This window comes from Micromys minutus (assembly GCF_963924665.1).
Source record: "Micromys minutus genome assembly, chromosome: 17".
Taxonomy (NCBI): domain Eukaryota; kingdom Metazoa; phylum Chordata; class Mammalia; order Rodentia; family Muridae; genus Micromys; species Micromys minutus.
The window spans coordinates 35,444,555-35,457,650 of NC_137952.1; the positions used below are offsets into that span (position 1 = coordinate 35,444,555).

The following is a 13,096-nucleotide window of genomic DNA, read 5'->3' on the forward strand; positions in this document are numbered from 1 at the left end:
AGCTATCAGATAAGCAAACTATGGGGGAGCAACATGTATGTAGTGGTCTGTGAGCAACAGAAGCTAGGATCTGGTGGCACATGCAATAACTTAAAGAGGTATTTGAGAGAGATGCTCCTCCTCTCCAAAATCATTACTACAAATGTTCAATATTGTAACTAAAAGGGCAATTATATAAAACTATTTATCTGCTGAAATGTATAGAACTGTATGGGAGGAAGAAACACTGTGATTTTTACTATAATTTGTACGTGTATACATGTGAATAGTGTATGTGCTGTATGTATGAAAATGTACAGAAATAAGATAGTCAGTCGATATTCCAAATACATACCAAGACCACTAGCCGGCTCCTCTCACAGATCCCAGGAAGGTAAGGATAGGGTGGCATTCCTTCACCCTTCAGGCACGAACTCACCCACTGATAAATACTTGGCGGCTCAGAAGTAAAAAATGAGGGATGATGCATAAATCCCATTTGACCTTTAAAATTACATGAAATGTTTATAAAGACAAACACATTTAAGACAAAAAAAAAAAAAAAAAAAAAAAAAAAGATGGTCATAATCAACTGTAAGAATTGTCCTTTCAAAATGTAAGAATTACATTCTCAATATTATCCAAAGTTAATCATATTCCTGTCACAGTAAATAGCTGATTACATTATTTATAAATTTAAATTACTTTATTTTATTCCATTCTAAATAGATATTTAGCAATGTCATTCACAAAGCATATGAAGAACTAGCCAAGGGTTGAATGCTTGAAGGCATCTTCCACCAAGCCTAACAACCTGAGTTCAATCCTACGTCTACATGGTGGAAGGAGACAACTGATTCCACACATGTGTAAGGGCATATGCATACACATATAGACCATACACATTCAAAATATACATAAAAATTTGAAATTGCTTTTAAAGAACATAACTTTTCCCCCCACCTAACTCTATAAAGATGAAAACTCAAAGGGACACAAAAGATTCAGCTCAGCTCTGCTCTTTGAGTCTTTGAGCCCCTTCAGTTCAAGTCTAGGTTAGAATGTAAGTTGTTTACACTTGTGCTGTCCATCATGGTAACCTCTAGCCCTATGTGACTACTAATTATCTTAAATATGACTAGTGCAATAAGGACTTATAAAGTTTTACTGTTAACTAAAGCCAAGAAAATATATGGCATTGGCTATTAACTGGACACCAGATGAAGGGTTACATTTGTGGCACTAGAGGCTACCTAAGCTTTGGAATGCATAATCTAAAGAAATTGTGACTACATTCAAATCAGAGGTCAAATGCTTCCATTTCAAAACTGTTTAGCTAAAAATAAGACATAAGATGTATATCTCCTGCTCTTCCCAGAGAGACACAACAAAATGCCTATCCACTGACGACGTGCAGTGGTGTCAACACTCACCTTGGTCAATGGTACACACTTGTCCAGTAGTTTTGACAAGAGTTGGGTAATCTCTGTAGTAATGGTCCAAGTAAGGCTCCAGTTTTAAGTCCCTAGAACATGAGGAGCACACACAAACAAACGTGTTATAACAGCCCCCTTCAGTTGACTTTGATTTAAAAAGCATAGTTATGAGGAGGTTTTTCCAATCTTGGGTGTCTTCATATGTACCTGATGTCACACACCCAGCCCTCTGTCTAGACAAATTTTATGAAGCTCAGACTAGAGATAGAGCACTACCTTGTTCCTTCCTGTTGTCTACTGGCTGTGTGATCTTATGCAAGTAATTGCCACAGACCACAATACTTTCTTCCAGAAAACAGAGACACTACCTAGCTCACTGAGACTTCTTGACTGTTGTGTTGTTTTGTTTGTTTGTTTGTTTTTCCTCACATAAAAAGGTCTCCTCCAGGCAGAGTATTTCCAGCAGTTTTCCGAGCACAAGGATAAGACATGTGCCACTATTCCTGGCTACTACAAGGTGTGTACATACATAATATATATGTGGGAAATACGGGTCATGATGGCACACATCTGAATACCTAAAATTCTGGGGCAGAAGCAATAAAAATTTGAGGCCAGCCACAGTGACAGGTGCTATGCATTTCAGAAAGCCATAATCAGGGTTTAGAAAAATTAAATTATAAAATAGAATTTATGATGACAATGATCTGTCATTAGGAAAATGGACCATCAAATAAACATGCCACGTTTCAGAAAAAAAGTATTTTAGGATCCTCAGTAGTACCACAGAAGTCAGAAAATGCGCTATCATCTTAATTAAGAGGTTGAAATGCCAACTTTAGCTTAGTTGTCACCAAGGATCACAAAAGCCCAAATACTAAGTATGACTTCAGGAGTACTGTGTCAAACAGGGTGTTATAGTGTGAGAATCTTTCCCCCAAACAAGGTGTCACAGTGTGAGAGCTGCCTCCCTGGGGCCACTCCTGCCACACACTGGCATCTGCTCTGCTACTGTTTAGCTCACTCTGAGGATCCCCAATGCCACAGTAGGACAAGCATTTGGCACTTCACCCATAATCACGGTTTCCACAGGAAAGCAACATGTAATGTGGGCACAGTTCCAGAATACAGGGGCAGGAGTGCAGCCAAGCAGCTCGTCAGAACAGAAAGCCCCGCCAGTCACCCCTGCTTCTTGTGACTTTCCCTGGATCTTGAGATAAAAACTAAAAATCCCAGAATGCTAAAGGCACACACATATCCAGATAGTTTTAAGGTGTGCAGACGATGCTGTGGTGGTCTGAGAAAAGGAGATTGAAAGTTTTTCTACTAAGGTTCTTATGGCGTATCACAGAAAGAAAGTCTTCTAAGGGCCTCTTGCAGTGGTCTAACAACATTTACCTTGCCAACTGAACAAGGAGGTCAATAAGAGAACAAATTCCTTCTCCCATTAGAGTATTCAACTTAAGCTCTTCATAAACCAGGTGAAGAACAAAGAAAATTGCAGGAATGTGAGCAAAGAGAAGAGTAGAAGAATCCAGACTGAGGTTCTGTGGGAAATCTTCGTCTTTTGCCTTTGAAACTTCCAAAGCACTCAAACACAGAGATTTGTTCAAAAGATGAGACTCAACATTGTGATGGTACTCTGAATTCAGTAAGTATTCCCAGTCCTAAGAAGAAAAAAAACGACAGCAATTACTTACACAGTGCTCTTGGAAGGGGTATTTAAAGACAACATCAGGAGGCTGGAGAGGTTCAGCACCTAAGAGTGCACACTACACCTGCAAAGGACCTGAGTGTGGTTCCCAAAACCTATTATCAGGTGGTTCACAACCACTTGAAATTTCAACAGGGATTACAACATTTCAGGACCCCATAGGCATCTTCACTTAAAAACAAAAACAAAACAGGAAACACCCTAATATAACCATCAACAAAAAGAATGCAAAACAAACTACATACAGACTCGCCACTCTGTAAAAAAAGAACACACAACTGGTTGACTCTCCATATGTTATGCTGAATGAGAAGAACCTCATGTATACTGGAATGCAGACTGTATTATTTCATCTATAACAAATTCTACAACAGGCACAACTAAGATGTGGTCAAAGAACTCAAGTCATGGCTTGCTTGAGGAAAGGACTGATCACAAATAACACAGAGATGGTACAAAGCGTTCTGTGCTCTGGACCACTTCAGCATATGCCAGAGAAACGCTGCATAAAAGGGTACATGCTGTCAAATACTTGATCGATTATCAATAAAAATATCCAGAAGTCCACACTGAACTCATGCAAAACATATACATTTATAGTAATTTTATAATTAAAGACAACAATAAATAACAGAAGACATAACAGATTCTATCCTTCAAAATAACCTACTTAGAAGTAAAAATAAATACAGCAAAATATAAAAGAAAAATTAACAAACTGATAAGAATAGACATCTGAACAAGTCTCCACTGACCAATAACATCAGCAAGAAACAATGCTTACATCGTCAGATCCCGTATCAGAGGGCCTCGCTTTTTTGGGAGCAATGACTGGGGAAAGTGATCCTTCAAAGTCGAACTGAAACATAATCCCAAAGCAGAAGACAAAACAGTGACTTAATTGCTGTTAACAGATCAGTTTAAGGACTCAAGACTCCGTTTTAATTACAGAAACTAAAGAAAGTCACTGACACTCTTTTTTTCACCAGGAAGTATGACATAAATCTCTCCTAAGTGCTCACAGAGCCACATCAAATATGTACGGCAGTCAGTACAGTGCACAGTGCCTGGGCTCACAGGTACAGCAACGGTCATTTCTCAAGAGTTATACTTTATTCCTAGCTGACCAAGGAGAGCCTGAGAAAAGAAAATCATTTCCACTTGCACAGAAATAAGGTATTATTGCTCTGATATAACTAAGGGTCACTACATCACAAACAATCAATGTGGTGACAGGGTATTTCTAAATAATACTAGCAAGAATATGAATGGACACCCCTTCTAATGTTATCTGGCCCAATGTCTTAAAGAGTCATTTCTTGAGAAATATCTAGATCAGTGTAAAAAACACTGGCAAATTACTCAAAATAAGGCAACTTTCCAAAGAGACCCAAGTATTAGCTATTTGTTTACATACAATGACATGGGCCTGTGAAAAAAAAATTTAAGGATTTGCAAAATTCCTATCAGTACCATTTTTATGTAAAAGGCACCATTAAAAGTGTCTACAACAGCTGTTCTAAGGACAGGAGATAATTGCTTGCTTCTTCCATTTTCCAAATCTTCCTAGTGAGAAAATAGCTTTCATAATGAAGAAGAACAAGCATTTAAAAAAAAAAAAAAAAAAGAGGACTAGAGGTACTAGCACAAGACCAAAACACACAGGTGAGTGGGTCTGAGTCTGGGACAAAAGAATATTCTACAGTGAGTTCTTGAGAGTCCCAAGCTTAAGTAACTGAGAACGACCTCCAACAACCTCACAAGAACAAGCAGCCCACCTGAAGACACTCTACTGGTGAGTCTGTGAACCATCTGTGTACATCCTGCAAAAAGGACTGGGAGGCTGAGTGAGCAGCCAGCTTTACACCACTAACTGTTCCTAAGGCTCAGTCTGTGACCTCTCTGCCTCACCCTCCAACAAAACCAAGAGGTCTATTTCCATCATTTTACGGAGGTAACTGAGAAACAGTCAAAATCAGGCATCAGTCCCACGACTGACTTGGAAGGCAAAGTCAGGAATGTGGTAAATTCAAGACGAGCTTGGGCTACACACACAGCAAGACCTTGACTTTAAAAAGTCAAAAAGAAAAGAAAAAAAAAAAGGTAAAATGTGCTATAACACATTTTTATAGAGACTCAAAACCTACTGAGTATTTGAGTCATGACACTGGACAGTAAATCTTAGTATTATCCCAACATATTCTAAGGCTTACCTGTTATTTAGTCTGTTAGGTTCTCTCAATGTCATGTAACCAGTTACACTGCATTTGTAACAGGATGAAGGAAACAACTATAATTACTTACACTGCGGGTCCATGCTAAGCGGTCTGTGTTATAACCCATCATGTTCAAGAGACAAATCACAAATAAACTCCATTCTGAGTGACAGCTGGGTCCTCCTGGAGCACTGTGCACATTGTACCACTTGACGAGCACCTGAATTGCTACTTCTTTTGGCAGGACGAATTTAATCGCTTGCAGACACGTTTGTACTATTAAAAGCAAACACTGATTTTAGTATGCTTCCTATGTACTTCCTTCCTCCTTTCAAATGGAAGGTTCAAACTGCTACATGTCAAGGCCAGCCACTAAAAAGAGAAGTGTCATTACAGAGTCTACTGGGCACAAACATTACCTCATCACTGACAACCACTTTAAGCTATGAATTCAACGGGGCTCACAGGAAATGTGAGGATAGCTGTGAGATCCCTAATTCTGGATTACAGCCCAGTTTACCAGAAATAACTGATTACAACCACTGCTCCAGGAAACAACTGTTCCTTTCTCACTCTCAATACTGTCCTAGTTTGAACAATCAAGTTTACTTTATAAAAAATATCTACACCAATAAACGTATATGAAATATGAATTAAATCCTTCAGTAGATCCAACATGCAACACAGGTGCCTGCTAACAGGAATGCTTAGAGATGCTGTGAGATGTTCTAAATGAGTGAACATTCCTGTCAACTAAAATTGCAACTTTAAATTTCTAAAATGTCTTTCCTCACCATGCCGTAAGTAGGTTAAGACAAACGCCATCTAATATATACTGTTCTTAGGTACCAAGTCATTGGGTGAACATCAGTGACAGTGATGTACAGAGAGCCAAGTACTGCCCGCTGTAAAGAGCATGCATTCACTTGGGAGAAAATGGCTCCAGAGAGTAAAAGGTTTCATTCTCATTCCCTGCACTCCACCACTGTCACGAACTCCATCTTTAGCAGCATGGCCCCATCAATCTGCTGTATGAACAAAGACTAGAAGCATATGGCGATAAATCTTAGAAAACCAAAAAGGCATATTTTAGCTGAAAACAAAACAAGAACAAACCAGATGTTCCTACAAACAGAAACTGTAGGCTGGAGAGATGGTTCGGCAGTCAAAAGCACAGGCTGCTCTTGTAGAGAACCTGGGTTCAATTTCTAGCACCTATATAGCAACTCACAGCCGTTCTTACCTCTAGTCTCAGAGACCTGACAGCCTCTTCTGGCCTCCATGGGCATGGCATTCATGTGTACTTACAGACAAAAGCAAAAACAAAAACCAGAAACTGTCTCCATCTACAGTGTGGTAAAAAAACCGAGAATGCACCTTACCTAATTCTGAGGTGGCCACTTCAGGGATAGTGATCCTAACCATGGAGCCATTGCTCAGTTCCTAGGGAAAAGAATGGAAAAAATCAAAACAAAACAAACAAAAAAAAAAACACAACTGTTTAAGTTTTAAATTTTGTAAAGCTTCTAAAAATGATAATTTTTACTACTGTCTTTCTGTCAGAACAAAATACAAAATGAACTGCTATATTTTTGAATGAGAAATGAATGCTTCTAACTAAATATGCATTTTTGTAAAAAAAAAAAAGTTCAAAAGTTCTCTTAATAGAGTTTTATGCAAACACTACACCATCAAAAGGTGATGTTCTCTGAAGAGACAAGCGCAGCGATATGCATGTGAACTGATGATTACACATGCTTCTGGAAAACCCACTTGTTAAATACTTTTAACTGCTTGAAAATTTCATACAATGTCTTTTTATCACACTCACCTCCAACTCCTCGAAGATCCTATTTCCCAACCCTTCAACTTCCTGTCCTCTCTCCTTCTTAACAACCTACCAAGTCCAATCTGTGCTACTCATAAACTCCTGGATGGAGCAATCCACTGATGGGTGGTCAGTTTTAAAGAAAACTGACCTTCCCTCCCCAGAAACCACCTACTCCCCCAGCTCCTCCATTGCGGTTGGATTCAGTAAATGTTTAATAGAAATCTCAAAAAATAAAAACAGAATTAAAGTAAAAGTACAAAATGATAGCATGTTTAAAAATTATGATATATATTAATGACAAAGTAACTCAGCAGTTAAACCTGGCAACCTGCATTCAGTTCTTAAGCTCACATGAAGGTTGTAGTCATTCTTCTCATGACCACGAGAATGCATACCCACACACATATGCACATCATATAACAATAATGTTTAAAGTCATGAGAAATGTTCATTTTCACTTCCACACATAATTTTACATCCTGCCAAATATAAAGTATCAGGCAAATAATCCTTAGCCACCCTCTGGAGGATCAGCCAGCTACTCCACCCTCTGGAGGAAGACTTACCAGAGTGACTCTGTTATGAACAGGGTCTCTCACAGAATGAATGTAAGTTCCAAGCTGCTGGAATGTGCAATCCTCATTGTAGAGAGAATCATTAAGTTTTGAAGAATCCCTCAATTCTGGAACTGGAGACAATAGAACCACCTATAAAAAGCCACAATACAACACACATAAAAAGACTTTGAGAACTAAAGACAAAGAACTGTATTTTTGCATATGGTTTGATGATTCCGATCATTCTGTTCCAATAATGATGAACCTGCACCAGGCCAAGTTCTTCACAGAAAATTACCAAAAGCATCTGACTGACAACATACACTCATATCCACATTATGACGTCCTTTAAATGTAGACCACTTGTCTCTGAACCTTCTGGCCTGGTAAGCACAGGCACCAGCCTAAGTTGCTCACAGAACTCAGCCCCATTCCTCAATAGCACTCAACAGCCGAAGAGAATAAACGCTGCTGGCCAACACACTCATGTGCACTTGCCCAGGCCTGTCTCCTTCCTACACATAGATCAAGCTCAGACCCTCTTCATGTCTCTTCTATACAGACTTCACTTGACCTTCCTAGCTGAACCCTAAAACAAATAAGGGCATGAAAAACTTCTCATAAACCTACAGTGCCAGGGGAACTGCACTCAGAACAATGTCTTTTCATCTACCTTCTTCAAAAACACATTAGTAGGATGTGGATCCCAGTTCTACCACTTAATAGCTCTCTATTTTTGGACAACTGATTTCCATGTATCTCTGCATGCACCTATAAAGTGAGGACTAAGTATCTTCCCAATCAGTAAAGTTGTTATAGAGCAGTGCCTAGCATGTAGAAAAATTTAAGTTACTATTATAATTAATTATTATCTACCACTCTCTTTTCTACCCCACCCAACCTACTATTTACCCATTCCACAGATCTGTTGAGTCTTTAGCCTATACATTAAGAGATGGAGATACACGGATTAAAGATCTTCTAGCGACATGGTAGTGGATACATGTAATCCCAACACTGATGAACTGAGAGCAGGGATATCAGGAGCTCAAGGCTATTCAAGTTTATATAGCATGGACAGCACGTAACAGCCTCAGAAAAAGTCTTTTGAACTCTCCTGTGTTCATGTCCTTGCCCTAAACGACTTTCATTTACCCTTCTTACCCTCAAGATTCAGGCTGGAAACCAATGATTGGCCCAACTTGATACCCATCCCTGACACTGTTAATGAGATACTCTGCTATACTTGCAGACAGGAGCCTAGCATAACTGTCTTCTGAAAGGCGCTATCCACAGCCAATGAAAACAGATGTAAAGATCCACAGCCAAACTTTAGAGGGAGCTTTTGGGAGTCTTGTGTTAGAGTCAGAGGAAGAATTGAGAGACCTGAAAATATAGGGACCCCACAGGAAGACCCACAGAGGCATCCAACCTGAACCCTTAGGGGCTCCCAGAGACTGAACCATCAACAAAAGAGAAAGCATGAGCTAGACCTAGCCCCTAACTCCCTACAAATATGTAGCAGATGTGCAGCTTTCTCTTCTTGCGGGTCCCCTGACAACTGGAGCAGGGGCTGTCCCTGACTCTGTTTCCTGCCTGTGGATCCTGTTCCCCTAACTGGGCCACCATATCTGGCCTCAATGGGAGAGAATGAGCCTAGTCCTGCAGTGAGTGACTTGATGTGTCAGGGTGGGTTGATACCTTGGTGGCAGGGGGTCCCACTTCTCAGAAGAAAAGGAAGAGGGTAGAAAAATGAGCTGTGGGAGGGAGAGCTGGGGGAAGTACTGTGACCAAGATATAAAGTGAATAAATAAATGAATTAATGGGGAAAAAAAGGATTGAGCCCAGGATTCTGCTCAGTGAATAGATGAGCATTAACAGCTTCTGTTCCTCACTTATAACTTTTTAAAAATAATTTAATTTTATTTTATATGCATTGATGTGAGGATGCCAGATCCCCTGGAACTAGAGTTGTGACAGTTGTAAGCTGCTACGTGGTTGGTGGGAACTGAACCCAGATCCTCTGAAGAGTATCCAGTTCTTAACTGCTGAACCATCTCTCCAGTCCCACTTATAACTCTTAACAGGCTACCCTAAATTATGATTTCTTGTGCAGAACACATATCTACTACATCCTGAGAAATTGTGAGATCTCTGTACTTTAAAAAATATATTATTTATACCTCCCACAGCACAAAGGAGGTAAGCATGCAGTATCTACCACCTGTGCTCAAAAACATGTATTTGTAAATATTACATAAAATTAAGTTAACCATGGAAAGAGCTAATACTAGACTAGACTTCTTCAAAACATGACTAACATTTGATAAGACGTAATCTACTTCTTACCTCATCCATTGGTCCAAGTAATTTACTAAGAGGCTTTGGAGTACTAACACCATCGAGTGGGGTACTGGGCCGAGGCATCATGTTGGACATTGTTAGGGAAGGAGCCGGAAGTCCAGGAATAAAAACTTTCCCCACCTTTGAGTAATAAAAAGATGAGGGGGAAGGTGTCAGTGACTATGTCACTTTAAGTTAGATGCTTAGGCACATAAGCTAAAAGTTCTTTACAGTATGTTGAAGTCTATGTTCACTAAACACAATTGAAAAGCAAAAGGCACATTTAGCAAACCTCAAATTCTACTAACCGACTGAGAATACTTCAGTATAAAATTTTTTTTGCTTGATTTAGCAAAGTTTTTTGCACAAAAGCTGAAGACAGTATATAAAGATAGAATATAAAATCTAATAAAATACATCTCAAGAATCATATATATATAATGCTCTTATATAAAAATTCAAAAACAAACAAGGAAAAGTAAACACACTGATCTTAGTGACATGTACAGGTGTGAAATGTCAGGTCAGCGTATTGGAGAGGCAGGTGACAGCTGCAGTCAGAGAACATGATGAAACTACTGGCAGCCAGGACAGGAGGGTCCTAAGACCTGTGCTACTTAGTGAGACCCTGACTTAAAAACAAACAATAGTAATTTAATAGAAAAAAATAGCGATACTGATAATACATTTCCTTCATTGTTCTTTAAGTACATATTTTTATTTGCTTATGTACTTATTTTTAATTTCTGGACACAATGTCTCACTATGTAGCTCTAGCTGGTCAGGAACTCATTCTGTGGATTAGGCTAACCTTGAACTCACAAGAGATCCACCTGCCTCTGCCTCTGGAGTGCTGCAATTACAGATGTGTGCCTCCATACCCAGCTTAAACATACATTTTAAACTTGACAAATGATACAAAAGGAAGCTGATAATGCAACCTTGTCACAATGCTGGTGCCTCCTGGATGCCCACCTTCCACCCTCAAGACTCTGCCTGTACATGATTCCCATTTGGGGATGACAGGTGCAATTAACAGTGAACCCTAATCCAAATTAGGACTGGCCTCCACAATCAGCTTCATTTCCACAAGAATGTTCTTCCAAACAGCAGAGGCAGCAGAGCTGACTATAAATAATGGAGGCAGTTCTAAAAAGCACGACGCACTGCTTCTGACATACCCGCACCACTCCTGTGTACAGCACCAGGTTCCCGTTGCCTTCTAGTACCAACATGGTGTCTATCTTCTAAAAAAAAGAACCAAAACAAAATCTCTTGTGTTGAGTAAATAAACATGATTTTCCAGAATAACTCTGATAAAGCATAACAACTTCACTGTGTGCTCACCTCCACTGGGGCTGCGTCTTTTGCATGTATGTTGGTGACAGAGCCAAAGATAAGCTGAGTCTTGTCATTACTCTCTTGAAACTTTACACAGCTAAATATGGAAATAAAAACAAAACAAACAAACAAACAAAAACCAAGTTGTAAGAGTGTCGTGCAGGCTGGGCACCATGGTGCATGCCTTTAATCTCAGCTCCTGGGGGGCAGAAGCGGGTAGATCTCTGTGAGCTCTAGGACAGCACAGACTACAGAGCAGGTTCCAGGACAGTCGGAGATATGTTCACTACAGTTGGGGAGCAAGAAGACAGACAGTATGCAGTGTTATGACTATTATACAAATCTGCAGATATGAGAAAACTGCTTGGATCCACGAAAAAAATACACAAATGAATACATGTAAAACAAAAGACATGTGGGTCATATTGATACAGTTTCCTGATTTTAAAAACATGCTATACTGCTTGAAGAAAAAAAGTGCACCGGGCCAGGGAGACAGAAGACTCAGTAGGTAAAGCCTGACAGCCTGGGTGTAATCCACAAAACTGTATAGTGAAGGAGAACAGATTCTTCCAACTTGCCGTCAGACTTCCACAAGAATGCCATAGGACACACACACACACACACACACACACACACACACCATACAAATACATAAATGTTTAAATTGAAAAAGACTTCATGGCATAGAAGGGCCTCTCTATATAATTTTGCAACTTGTTATAAGCTATAGTAATTCCTAAATGGAAGGTAAGTGAGCAGATAAAACATGTGAAGAGACATTATTCCTATAAAGGTTAAGTGTGTGGCTATTAGGCACATGAGAAAATAACCAATTATTGAAAGTATCAGAGAGGGGCTGAAGAGATAGCTCAGAGGTTAAAATTACTGACTGCACTTCTAGACAACCATGTTCTTGGGAACAAAGTTTGGTTCTCAATATCCACATATCAACTCACAACCATTTGCAACTCCAGTTCCAGGGAATCTGACATGTTCTTCTGACAAGAACCGTTGTGAGGTGCCAGGCATGCACATACAAAGTACATAGACATACATGCAGGTAAAACATATATACATGCAAAATAATTCATTTTTAATAAAACATCAGAGAAACAGAAACCACTTGATGCTTCATTAGGGTGGATACAAAGATTCTGACAACATCTAACACTGTTTAGGATAGAGACATGAACCTCACACACTGGAGGAAAAAATGTAAAACAGTATAACCTATTTGGAAATCAACTGGACAATTTCCTGAAACATTCAACATAAATTTATCAGTCAATCCAATACAATAATCCACTGCTAGGTGTCTACCCAAAAAAAGCAGCATTACAAATGACTGTACAAAGATATTTGCCCACAGGTTCCTAGGTCACAGTGGTCAAACAGTGAAAACAAGTGGGCATCGTGGCACATGCCTTTACTCCAGAGGAAGGCAGAGGCAGATGGGTCTGTGTGCTTAAAGCCAGCTTGGTCTACATAGCGTTTCAGGACATCTAGGGCCACACAGTGAGGTAAACAAACTATCCATCAATTGGTAAGCAGGTAAACATGACCTATCTATACAATGAGTATAGTATAGTAACATAAGGAAGTCCTCAGATGTGTCCCAACAGGGTGGATCCTAAATATCACTGTAAAAAGTGAAAAAGTTGATTTAAAAATTAATT

The 13,096-nt window shown here is 39.4% G+C and overlaps 1 protein-coding gene across 2 annotated transcripts in view; it reads right to left on the reverse strand.

The window, feature by feature from the left end:
* Positions 1-13,096, reverse strand: part of ANAPC1 (anaphase promoting complex subunit 1) — a 71,004-nt gene that overhangs the window by 42,296 nt on the left and 15,612 nt on the right. For both annotated transcript variants that reach the window (XM_080931419.1, XM_080931420.1), the window contains 10 exons: positions 11,424-11,514; positions 11,258-11,323; positions 10,083-10,217; positions 7,743-7,883; positions 6,728-6,788; positions 5,434-5,621; positions 3,914-3,988; positions 2,814-3,082; positions 1,413-1,504; positions 335-483 (listed from right to left, as the gene is read on the reverse strand). In XM_080931419.1, the coding sequence (XP_080787545.1) occupies positions 335-483; positions 1,413-1,504; positions 2,814-3,082; positions 3,914-3,988; positions 5,434-5,621; positions 6,728-6,788; positions 7,743-7,883; positions 10,083-10,217; positions 11,258-11,323; positions 11,424-11,514 (1,267 nt within the window). The remainder of the gene's footprint in view (positions 1-334; positions 484-1,412; positions 1,505-2,813; positions 3,083-3,913; positions 3,989-5,433; positions 5,622-6,727; positions 6,789-7,742; positions 7,884-10,082; positions 10,218-11,257; positions 11,324-11,423; positions 11,515-13,096) is intronic.